At 40.0% G+C, this 13,567-nt stretch overlaps 1 protein-coding gene across 1 annotated transcript in view; it reads right to left on the bottom strand.

Moving 5' to 3' along the window:
- LOC124721953 (thrombospondin type-1 domain-containing protein 7A-like) overlaps window positions 1–13,567 on the bottom strand; it is a 1,225,854-nt gene that overhangs the window by 95,676 nt on the left and 1,116,611 nt on the right. Inside the window, exons 24-26 of the mRNA XM_047247119.1 lie at window positions 13,393–13,517; window positions 12,958–13,106; window positions 3,014–3,215 (exon numbers count right to left, since the gene is read on the bottom strand). Of these exons, the coding sequence (XP_047103075.1) occupies window positions 3,014–3,215; window positions 12,958–13,106; window positions 13,393–13,517 (476 nt within the window). The remainder of the gene's footprint in view (window positions 1–3,013; window positions 3,216–12,957; window positions 13,107–13,392; window positions 13,518–13,567) is intronic.

Here is a 13,567-nt window from a genome sequence, read left to right on the forward strand (position 1 = left end):
CATGGTCCAGTTGGCCGTGAGGCTGTGTGGCCACTTTTCACTAACAGTCAGTGCAGATACTGCTTTTTCCCTATGAATTGAGTGAGGTGACAGTGGTAAGCCTTTGGACTAATGCATGGGAGCAGTAAAGTTCAAATCCCTGTCCCACCATCATAATATACATTTCCCATGGTTGTCCCTTTAAGCTGAATGCCCAGATGGTTCCCTGAAAAGGATGTGGTCAGTTTACTTTCCATGTTTCCTCAATCTATATTCAAGCTCAATCACTAATGATACAATGATTTACAGACCATAAAATCCTAATCTTACTTCCTTCTACAGTGTGGCCTGAGCATTTTGGGTATTGCTAGGAGATCTAGCAGCACACCCCAAGATTTAGGAAACTGATAAACCATGTTTCACCACACAAGGTGTTTTCCATATTCACAGTTGGTATGTAGGGACATAGATCAATCCAGATGCATTGTGGGAATCCCACTGCCAACAAACACGTTCTCACAATGTTATGATAAGGAATGCCAGTGGGTTGCAAATTGGGTCACATCTACATCCTGCTTGGCTATCTGGACCTTTCTACCAATACTTCTCATATGACAACCTACCACAGTTACTTCAGGATATGCCATTAGTTGTACACAATGATCCATGGAGTGTGACTCATGTTACACCAGTATAGCTTCATTAGACAGCAAGGCAGTATATAAATTGACACTACTTTGGGTGACGGATTGTCCATGGTCCGCCAGTAGGTTGTTCGCGCAGATATACAGACTTGAGTCAAACAGACTACTACTGGTGGGGTCATTTGAAGGTACAGTTGTATTCATTAACTTCATCACTCTAAATCCAGTGCATACCTACCAACATAGCATTCCAGCTAATCTCACTGCATTGAAATGAGTGAAGTGGTCACACTGGTTGTAATTGTGCATGTATGAAGATGGGCAGCCCACATTTTGAGCACATGCTGCACCCATGCATATAAATAAATCACTAGAAATCTGTGTTACTTTTATTTGTACATGCCACACAACCATCAATTAATGAGAGATAATTAGCTACATTTGGATAAAAACATGAGTAGGGTTGTCTATTGGTTATGTCTTCAGCACACTTGGGAGAACAGACTGCCAGCATATTACTTCACATAACATGCATGGTGGCTGTGTGCACTGCCCTACTCAAAGGAAACACCTATTCACTTTCTACCTAAAAAAATGTGATTTCTGCATTTAGGATGATGATTAGCATTTATGATAAAGAGAACATTTTTTGTTGATTTTTGCACACTTTGTTGTAGTACATTACGTAAATTTGCTTCATACTTGTGTTTGCAAGGTTCTAAACAATTTTAGGGTGCCAACCACTGTCTAATCAAGGTGTACTCTCCGTAGGGCAAATTCCAAGATTGTTCCTACTATGAGGCACCTGTGGCTACCAGTCCCATACTTGTCAAAGTTGCCCAACACTGATGAGCCATACCAGTGCACAGATTGAATATAACTTGGCGGGGTAGTGGGCAGATAACCTAGTAAGGGAAATATACATGTGGAGCAGATTTGAAAGGGGAATCATTATATCCATGATAGAGGCTGTAATTGGGGAAATCCACTGACATACATGGCCTTGACAAGGGCAGACTGTTAAGGTTCAGTGTGTGGGAATGAGCATCTTGAAAACAGCAGAGCTGGTCAACTGTTCATGTGTTGCTGTCATGAGCATCTACAGAAAGTGGTTGAAGGACAATGAAACCACAAGTAGGTGCTTAGGTGTTGGATCTCCATGCCTCATCACTGAAAGTGGAGGATACGTTTTCCCACTTTGCAAAGGAGGATACGTGGCAGTCTGTGGCAGATATGTGGCAGGGTAAAATTCTGATGCAAGAACAATTGTTTCAAAGCACACTGTTGAGTACACATTGTCGAACATGGAACTTCACAGCAGATGACTCCTACATGTTCCCACATTGCCCCCGATGACATTGTCAATTACAATTGCAGTGGGTACAGGATTACTAAGACATGACTGTGGATCAATGGAAATGTGTCATCTGTTTGAATGAACCACATTTCTTGTTACAGTATGTCAATAGCTGTACCTGGATATACCATCATCCAGGCAAGCAGATATTCAAAATGTGCAGTATGCCATGGATGCAGGCCAGTGGGGGCAGTGTTATGCTGTGAGGGACATTTGCCTGAGCTCATGTGCAACCTGTGGTAGTAATCAAAGGCATTGTGAATGCTGAGGGCTACAGGTCACCTGCATCCCTCCACACTTGAGTCTTCCTTGATGGAGATGATATTTTCCATCATGACAACTGTCTGTGTCACAAGCTCTAAATCACGCTACAGTGGTTTGAAGAGCATGACAGCGAACATATTGGCTACCAAATTTGCTGTGATGTACTGAAGCGGAAGAAAACTATCAATGCAGGTGTCCAGGGTTTGGCTGTAATGTGCAGCACAGTTTTAATCTATCGCCTTTCATGTCGGCCTATACTGCTCTAATAAGAACACTGTTCCACCTAAACTCAGCTTTAAATTTGTTGTTAAGTCATTCTCCATGTTGCCATTCCTTGTGGAGGTACTAGTTTTGCAACACCTGGGGAGCTATACAAAGGAGTTGTTTTTGCAAAAGTAGATTGGAGCTTCTAGTTAGTCTAGGAGGTGTGTTTGCATCACTCCTTTGGAAGAACACTGTCTGCCAATACAGTTGTTTTTAAACAAACCTCAGTCAAGGACAATGAGGTTCATGCCAGCATGTAATGCAGTTATAAGTGAAGGACTTTGCAGTCATTGGCAAGTGTGAAATTAAGAAACACTCGTATATAATATGACATATGATGAATTGAGCTAATAAAATTTTTGATGGCCACTAGAGTGAAAGTAGTACAAATCATTATGTAGTTCATTAACATTATAATGATATCACTATACTGCAACACTAGTACTCTAAAATGTGAGATATTTACTCTGAAAATAATTTTTTTGAGAGAAAGGAATTTACAAACCATTAGAAGAACTCTGACAGTTCCGATGACAGTGTGACCAGTGACTCCATTCTGAAACCTGACAGTCACCCTTGCATGGTGCATAGCATTTATCAGTTGTGTGTATGTCTGGAGCGTCTCCACATAGATAATCATCTACAGGTTCACCATCTCTTAAGCATGTCACATTTCTTGTAATAGTGCCATGTCCACACCATGCTCCCTTAAACAAAAAAGTTTTATAAATTTATTACTAAGAGCTAAAAAAAATCTTTAATACCAATTTTTTTATATGACTTCACATTTAGCAACTGTACTGTATGCACTAAAGTACTTACAAAATGGATATAGTAGCATAAGGAATTGTGTAGGTGTCTTTATGTTCATAGGTACAAATTCTCGGAAAAGAAGAAGGAAGACATAACTTATCAGTGGGAAAAAAAACATGTCTACACAAAATATACAGAATGTCAGCAACTGAAAAGCATAAAGGGAATATATTATAACATTACAGAATATGGCAATAGATTAGAATGAGTATTTACAGATCCCAATATGTAATATATACCAATAACAAAACTGTAAAACTGTTGTGTCTGTATGTGTGCATGTTTGAACACACTAATATCCAAAACTACTAGACAAATTTTAAAAATTATTCCATTCTGCGGTGGCAGATTGAGGCAGAAACCTCATTGTAAGTTGATTGTAAAAACACAATTGCAGATCTATAATTTATTTATTATGTGTTTCACATGGGTAGTCTTATCTGGGTGAAACAATAAATAAATTACAAATCTATAACCTATGATTGTTTTTGCAATCAACAGATGAATTTTTATGGAGTTTTTACAGGTAACTTGAGTGTAACCTGGGGGCAACAACAGATATAATTTCACAAAAATAGGATCACAGAAAAAAATATTGCAATTTAAAATTTTATAAATGTGAAAGTATGTTTGTGTGTTACTTTTTCATGATTAAACTGCTGAATCAGTTTTTATGAAATCTGGTATGGAAATACCTTCAACCCTGAGGAAGAACACAGGCTATGATAGAATGTAAAAGAAAAGTTGATGCTTAAAAGTGTGAACTGGAGCATGGAACACATTCTTTTCTTACATCAGTGAGCATAAGCCATGCTAAAAATTTTTTAATTTGTTGCATAATATACACGCTATATAATGTATAGCTACTTCGCACTTGCACTGTGATTAGCATAAGTGGCAAGGAAAAATGTCACTGTGAAGGCACTCAAAAGGGGTCTCAATGTCATGACAGCTCCTAGAAATGTGCCCATTTCAGGTTCAAATGGCTCTGAGCACTATGGGACTTAACATCTATGGTCATCAGTCCCCTAGAACTTAGAACTACTTAAACCTAACTAACCTAAGGACATCACACAACACCCAGTCATCATGAGACAGAGAAAATCCCTGACCCTGCTGGGAATCGAACCCGGGAACCCGGGCACGGGAAGCGAGAACGTTACCGCACGACCATGAGCTGTGGACCCATTTCAGGTTTCATCAGTGAAGCGCAGCAAGTAACCAACACACTTCCACCAAATGTGGCAGGAGAAATTCACCAGAAGACTTACAGGTGCTCATTAATACACAGTCCCCAAAATTGAATATCTCAAGTGATGAGAGGCTCACACTCAAGAGGCTTCGAGAAGATAGCAGTATCATGGTGTTACAAGCAGACAAAGGGAACTCCACAGTCATTTTGCAGCAGGCTGATTATGATGAGAAAGTGCATCAGTGCATCAACTTCTGCAGGACCATACATACAGACTTTCTAAATGAGACACTGTGAACAAAGCGGACATGAAGGCCAGAACTCTCTCAAACAAAACCAGTATGCTTGACAAGGTCATCAAACAACTACGAACGAGAGTTCCAGTTCCACCTAGACTAGATTGGCTGCTGAAAGTACACAAAGAGGATGTGCCACTGTGCACAATAGTCAGCAGCACTGGGTGCATCAACATATCCAACACCCAAATACTTAAAGAAACTGCTTTTTCCATTTGTGCGGAGGTGTATTCACCACATTCACAGTTCAGAAAAGTTCTTGTAAAGTCTTACGCAACTACATACTACAAAATTTGTTATAATGATCAGTTTTGATGTGGTATCCCTGTTCACCAGGGTGTCACTCAGGGACTCTCTGGACCTGGTTGCAGAGAAATTTGACAGTGCTCTGTTGGGCCTGTTTGGGAACATACTCACCTGAAGTTACTTTCTGTATGGAGGCCAATAGTACAAGCAGACAAATGTCCAAATGTGTGTGAAATCTTATGGGACTTAACTGCTAAGGCCATCAGTCCCTAAGCTCACACACTACTTAACCTAAATTATCCTAAGGACAAACACACACACCCATGACTGAGGGAGGACTCGAACCTCCACCGGGACCAGCCGCACAGTCTATGACTGCAGCGCCTTAGATTGATCGGCTAAGCAGACAAATGCTGTAACTATGGGCAGCCCTCTGTTTCCAGTGGTTCCCAACATGTTCCTGGAGGGTTTAGAAGAGGAGGCATCGGGGATGGCAAGGTACAAACCAACGTGCTTCTTTATGCACATGAATGGTACGTTTGTGATCTGGCCTCATGGGAGGGAGAGGCTCAATGAGTCTCTGGAACATCTTACCTCATGCCATCCAAATATTAAGTTCACTATGGAACTGGAAAAGGATAGCCAGTTTTCATTTCTGGATATACCTGTCAAAAGGAGAGCAGATAGGTCATTTGGCCACAGTGTGTATTGAAAACCTACAAATACTGACTTAAAACTGAAAGCTGGAAATGGTCACAACTCAATGTAGAAGAATGGAGTTCCGAAGACATTAGTCCACAGGGCATACAACTTGTCAGACCCAGACAGTTTGGGAGCAGAAATACAGCATCTACGATCAATGTTCTGCAAGAATTGATACATGGCTCAACAGATTAAGAAGGTCCTTCAGTCAGCCACTTTTCCATACAATCTAAAAGAAAAGCACAACTAGGCAAGGGCTGTTTTGTACAGGCCCTGTGTGGGATATACTTCTGTCAAAATCAGCAGGATTCTCAGGAAGCATAACATTAAGTGTGTGTTCTGTCCACCTGCCAAAATAAGAGGACTTCTGGTAAATGTGGAAGGTCACCTGGGAATATGAAAACTAAGAGTTTATAATATATACTGCCAAAGTGGCATCTCATATATTAGCTAAATAACTAGGACTGTGGACATCTGATGTGAAGAATATAAGAGGCACAACAGACTAACATAGGTAACGAAATCAACTATTATTGACCACTATCTGGAACTTAGACATTCCATGAAGTATGATGAAATGAAGGTTCTGGAAGAGACCCCCCAGATACAGAGACAGTGTTATAAGAGAGTCCATAGAGATAAAGGTGATGGAAAACCTCATGAATCATGAGACTGTGTATAAACCCAGTGGAGCCTGGGATCCTCTACTGGATTGCTGAAGACATAATGAAAGCAGCAATAGAAATCCACAAGAAGAAGGAGGGTGTGGACACAGGGAACAAACCCCAGATGGACCACTAGGAGCATCGGCCTGAAGATGGAACTTTGCAGGGTGCATCCAGCAGGAATGGACCACAGAGGGAATACCTAGAACTGTGCTGGACTGAAAATAGAATGCCTGCATCCAGACTTGCACACCAGTCTGAAAACAGAACACCTAAGGGTGCTGCTAGTGGGAGCAAACTGAATACAGAACGCCTGGAACTGAACATGGAGGGGGGAAGGCTGTGATTATAATTACTGGACTCTTTCCACTTGATGAGCAGTCTCAGGTAGCACCTAATGAAGACAAGCCATGTTGTCAAAATATCAGAACCAACTCTGACCTGAACTACACCTTCCCCACATTACAGGGTAAATGCCTTGAAACACCAAATTATTTCAAAAGAGGTAAAATTTCAGTTTATCAGACTATGATACATGCCTCCCTACTGTCATATGTTTTCCTCTGGGCCTTTTTCATGTCAGTATCAGAACACTGATTGTTTTGACTTCGACAGTTTGAGATGTAATGTGTGCCCTATCACTGTTTCTATCATCCACATATTGTGACATTTGGATTGGGTGTGGTTACAGGCAATACATTCATTCTAACTTTTAAGTTTATTTAATTATTTACTAATCTGATCCACATATATGTGAGAAAAGCACACATGTTTGGCACATATATTGCATACAGCTCCACCTCACCCCTCTCTGTGCCTATCTCTTCCTCCCCTGTCTCTCTGTCCACTTCATCCTCTTCCCTCTCTCTCCATCCATATCTCTGCCCATCACCACCTTCCTCCATTTCTTTTCCCATCTCCTCCTTCCCCCATTTCTTTTTCCATCTTCTCCTGTCCCTTCTCTCCCTATCCATTCCCTGTAGCCCCATCTTTGTGTGCCTCCTCCTGCTCCCTCTCTCCTTTCGTCCTCTCTTCTATCCATCTCAGTCATCCCCTAGCCATGACCATCTGCACATGTAACCCCTGCATTATATCTTGATAAAACAGGCTGCTATTACCTGCACAACACACCTGTTGTGAGGGCAGCCTACATACTGGGGGCTGGAAAATTGTTTCTTGCTCCTGCAATGTAGGCTGCCCTGCAAAATACATCGATAAGGCACACCAACACTTTTTCCACACAACAAGCTTGTCGTGCAGGGCAGCCTATATGTCAGGTGCTGAAATACTAGTTTTTCCCCTATATCTCCATCTCCATTCCTGTTGCAGCTAGAAGGATAGAAACCCCGCAGTGGTGATACTTGTGAAGTTTGCTGTTTGTATGCCAAATTGGGCTAAAATCGATCAGAATGTTTTACTCTTATGGTTTTAGTAGCCGTTCACAACAGACTGTGTCTTGTGGCGACGTACAAGGTCTGTTCAAAAAATTCCAGAACATTTGTAATTATGCACCACTGGTATGTTGGAGCAAAATGCAGTTGGCATCACTCCACATGCCTGTGTTTAATGTGTAACTGCCATAAGTTTCATTGTTGTGATTTTTTCGGATGAATCCAGGTTCTGTTTACAGCATCATGATGTTCACATCCATGTTTGGCGACATCGCGGTGAACACACATTGGAGTTGTGTATTCGTCATCGTCATACTGGCGTATCACCTGGTGTGATGGTATGGGGTGCCATTGGTTACATGTCTCGGTCACCTCTTGTTCGCATTGACAGCACTTTGAACAGTGGACATTTGATTTCAGAAGTGTTATGACCCGTGGTTCTACCCTTCATTCGATCCCTGTGAAACCCAACATTTCAGCAGGATAAGGCACAACTGCATGTTGCATGTCCTGTACGGGCCTTTCTGGATACAGAAAATGTTCAGCTGCTGCCCTGGCCAGCTCATTCTCTAGATCTCTCACCAATTGAATATGTCTGGTCAATGGTGGCCGAGCAACTGGCTCGTCACAATGCGCCAGTCACTACTCTTGATGAACTGTGATATTGTGTTGAAGCTCTATGGGCAGCTGTACCTGTACACACAATCCAAGCTCTGTTTGAGTCAATTCCCAGGCATATCAAGGCCATTATTATGGCCAGAGGTGGTTGTTCTGTGTACTGATTTCTCAGGATCTATGCACCCAAATTGCGTGAAAATGTAATCTCATGTCAGTTTTAGTACAATATATTTGTCCAATGAATACCTCTGCATTTCTTCTTGGTGTAGCAATTTTAATGTGTGTGTGTGTGTGTGTGTGTGTGTGTGTGTGTGTGTGTGTGTGTGTGTTTGTGTGTGTGTGTGTGTGTGTGTGTGTGTGTGTATTCATCCAGGGAATGTCTCATAATTCTGAAGGAACTGTTTTCCTGGAATTATTTGGGAAAATCATGGAAAACCTAAATCAGGATGGCTGGACAGAGCAAACTCCATCCTCCTGAATATGAAATCAGTGGCTTAACAACCACACTGCCTCATTCAGTTGGTCCCTGTCATACATTGTCCTCAAACCTTAATCATACACAATTTGCTCGAAATATCTTATAATAAAAACAGATCTTTGCACTGTATCATTGCACTCATTAGAGCTGTCTACTGGTGACTTCAGGATGACAGACATGCAAGTCTCTATCCACTCCCTTCAGTCTGTTTGGAAAACTGAGTTGGCACCTCCCCCCCCCCCCCCCCCTGCCCTTGATTAGTGTGAGGTTGAGCTCAGGAAAATGACAAGACATTGTTATCATGCACTATGGGTTGGCAGATTTTCTTGTAAAAGCACTGTTTGGTTAGGTACTGTATTGTTACCAAGTATCATAGATGTCCACTTTTGATATCAACACCTACTTCGAGTTCTCTAAGTAATCTTTTTTTAGTTACACTTCTAAATAGATGTATTGTATTGAATTTTTGCATCTCCTACAGAAATTTATTATACAGTTTTATTCTGTGATGGAAAATAATGTTTTGATTTTTCTTTCTTTCTTTTTGCCCTCATTGATAAATGCAAGATCAAATTGGCTCTTGTTCCATGCTTATGAACAGAACTATTAGTGAAATACTTATTAATGTTTCCCCTGATATGCACTATATATTGATAGCTATACTCTCTTGGTGCAGAAAGTATACCCAGTTTTTTAAAAAATAGTTCTGTACAATAAGCCCGACTACTACATAAATTGTTATTCTTATGGCCCTGTTCAGCAGTTTGAACACTGTGTGCATGTTTTGCATCTTTGATCTACAGAAAAGAATCCCATGGTTAAGAAATGGGTGTATGTAGAAGCAATACCAGGTCTGTTCAAAAAATTCTGCAACTTTATCCACAAAATTTTTGTGTGCTTACCTTTTACTTATTGTGCATGGTCTCTTTTGAAATACTCTCCTCCACAATTGACACACTTCTCTTAATAGTGATTCTGCTTCCAGAAGCAGTCTTGGTATGCCTCTTGTTGGATCATGTGAAGGGCTGTCTGCAAATTTTCTTTTATCTCGTCTGTCACTCCTTTCAATGTGGTTTTCAACTTTGGAAAGAAAAAAAAAGTCCACAGGTGCCAAGGCTCAAGAGTGTAGAGGATGAGGCAGCACTGTGATTTCTTTTTTTGTACACCAATAGGGATGAATGTGCAGTGTGTCATAGTGATGAAAGAGCCATGAATTGTTTTGTCACATTTCAGGCTATTTCCTTGTCATATTTTCTTGCATGTATTCCAATAGTGTCATCAATTAACTCTTGATGATGAAATAATCTTTCAAAGTCAAAGAAAACTATAAGCATGGCTTTGACATTTGACCTGACCTGATGAGCTTTTTTTTTGGTCTTGGTAAACCTCCCCTAACCCATTGTGAAGATTGAACTTTGGTCTCAACCTCATAACTTTAGACCCACATATCACCAGTTACAAATCTCTTAAGAAACATCTCATTCTCATTTGTGTGGTGCAAAAGCTCTTCACAGATTGTGAGGTGAAGGTCTTTTTGGTCTTGGCTCATGAGCCATGGGATGAACTTGGTGGAAACACAATGCATTCCAAGATGCTGTGTCGGGATTTCATGGCATGATTCAACTGTAATGTTACATTCTTCTGCAATCTCTTGGACAGTAAGTCTTTGATTGGCATGCACAGTTTAGTTGAAGATCCTGACATGAATGTCACTAGCAGTCACTGAATGGCATCCTGAATGAGGGCCATCCTTAACTGAAGTCTGGCCATTTTTAAATCATGTGAACCATTTGTAACACTGAGTACAGCTTAAGCACTCTTTACCATAGGCTTCCTGCATCATTTGGTGTGTCTCTGTAAAGGTTTTTTTGACTTTCACACAACATTTAATGGAGACACGTTGTTCCTCTAACTCTGCTCTCTCTAAATTCACAAACTGTGTGACACATCGTTCTACTCAATACAGCACTGAACAATAACAAACAAACACACAACAATGAAACTTATGGCAGTTACACATTAAACACAGGTGTGTGGAGTGATGCCAACTGCATTTTGCTCCAACATACCACTGGTGCATAATTACAAATGTTCCGGAATTTTTTGAACAGATCTTGTACGTCGCCACAAGACACAGTCTGTTATGAACGGCTACTACAACCATAAGAGTAAAACATTCTGATGACATTCTTGTTGCCAGTACCTTTGTGTGTTCATTCCATATTAATGTATCAAAAACTATCAGTCCATATCACAAATGCTTTTTATTTTTATGATACAGTAACCAGTTTCACTCATACATAGGCCATCATCAGACCTGTAATGCCTCCATTGGTGGCATGTGAAGATGATGCGTGGAGCTGTTGTAAGTGTGAAAGGCACCTGCCATTAACTGCTCAATGGCTCCATGCATCATTTCCGTATGTCACCAACGGAGACATTACTGGTCTGATGATGGTCTATGTATGACTGAACCTGGTTACCAAACCATAAAAATTAAAATCATTTATGGTTTGGACTAATTTCTTTCATTACATTTTGATACAAGATTGTTGATGTTCCAACTATGAGTCAAAAAATTATTACATTCTGTGTTAACTGACAGTTAATGTTCATCTATAAACATTTTGTGTTTGTTACAAAATCCATGGGTTTATCATCTATGCTGAAAGTGACAGATTGTTTTCCTCTATGTGCTGAAGTGCTTGTTTTCTTTATGTTCAGTGATAATTTACCACATACTGTTCAATTTGAAACATCCTTGATGGATTCCTTTACCTTCTGTATCACAAGTTCTGGTGTTTATCAGTGACTATGTTGTTGCTGTCATCAGGAAAGAGAAATATCTTTCTATGTCTGAAAAGCCATTAATATTATTGAAAACAGAACTGGGCCTAGTCATTACCATGGTTCAAATGGTTCAAATGGCTCTGAGCACTATGGGACTTAACATCTTTGGTCATCAGTCCTCTAGAACTTAGAACTACTTAAACCTAACTAACCTAAGGACACCACAGAACACCCAGTCATCACGAGGCAGAGAAAATCCCTGACCCCGCTGGGAATCGAACACGGGAACCCGGGCGTCATTACCATGAGGCACTCCTACATTCATATGTTTCTTGTCTGACAATCATTTGACTAAAATTTATCATCAGCACATACGTGAACTATCTACACCTTTTTCACTCTATTCTCCATGGAATACTGGAACTACTCATTTGCTGGTCCTCTTATGCCTACTGCTTTTAGTTTGTTTAATAGTATTTTATGGTCAGCACTGTTAAAAGCCTTAGACAAGTCTAAGAACATAAGTGTGACACAGTAATCCTTGCCAATAGCTTCAAGTACCATTTTTGTGTACTTTGTTATGACCAATATTGTACTTCTCCCACTAAGGAAGCGAAAATGTGCTTCATTTGAAAGGTTGTAATTATTGAAGCAACCCATTGTCATATCTTCCATGATTGATTCAGCTATTTTTGATAATTCTGAAAGTAGGGAAACTGGCTTGTAATTTCCTGTGCTCTCTGCATAACCTTTTTTTAGCATGACCAATTTTTACCAATGTGTGTTCCATTTTTGGCTTTATTATCTGACAGCAACAATCAGAGAGGCCATGATTTTTTATAAATATTATATAATTTTCCCTGTTGATACCTGTAAACATTTAATTATTGGTTTATAACCCTAATATAATGTAACCAAAAGTACCAGAGTTTGCGAATGTTGCAGATAGAATGGAATTTTATGTGCAATTGGGTCTATATACTGTGTATTGTTTCTATACACAAATCAAGATTTTGAGTGATTTTCCCTTCATTTCATGAATACCTGACATTTAAAACATTCCCATATTGTTTAAATGGCTTTTCCAAAAGGTTTGTTCCTTGTTGGATCTCAAAATCATCCTCTCTCTTTGTTTTTATACAGATTTCTAGAGATGTATTACTGCTACGTTTACAAAATGGAATTTACTAATGTATGTACATCCATTCTACTCATTGTTACATGTATGAAAATAGCTGCACCAGAAACAATTACTTACATCTAGATTACATTCACTCCATGGTCCTCTATACCATGTGTAGCAGGGAATAGCAGGACAAGGTTTGCGCTGAACCAAATCTCGTGGACAAGCTCTTCCACTGGGACTATTATTGGTCATCACAAATCGATACCTGTTCATTGCAGAACCTGTACCAGAATTATCAACTGAGTTAAATACCAACAAACTTCAGTAAAATATAAGTAGGAATGATGTAGAAATAATGTTAAATGCCAAAGTACACAAAATGGAAAATTTATATCATCCTGTGCACCTATTTTTTTCTACTGCTCTGTTCCAGTTAATGCTGATACTTTAACAAAATTTCTTGGAATATATCCACTCCTATGTATGAGGATAAGTCTTGCACAGCATAGGATCTACTCTACGGTAAATGGTTTCTGAACATCGGATCATGTTGTGTACTATATTTACCTGCACTCCCACATTGGCATCCGGCATGATCCCATGAACCCCATTCAGTTAACTCACAGTCAACAGTGCAATCCACATAACACCATTTTTCTACTGGTGAAGGTTTGGTTTGGTCATCACACCACCTGCAAAAGTACAAATCACTTCTAGTAGATGAAACGAAAGCAACTGCTCC

This window comes from Schistocerca piceifrons, chromosome X, assembly GCF_021461385.2.
Source record: "Schistocerca piceifrons isolate TAMUIC-IGC-003096 chromosome X, iqSchPice1.1, whole genome shotgun sequence".
Classification (NCBI taxonomy): Eukaryota; Metazoa; Arthropoda; class Insecta; order Orthoptera; family Acrididae; genus Schistocerca; species Schistocerca piceifrons.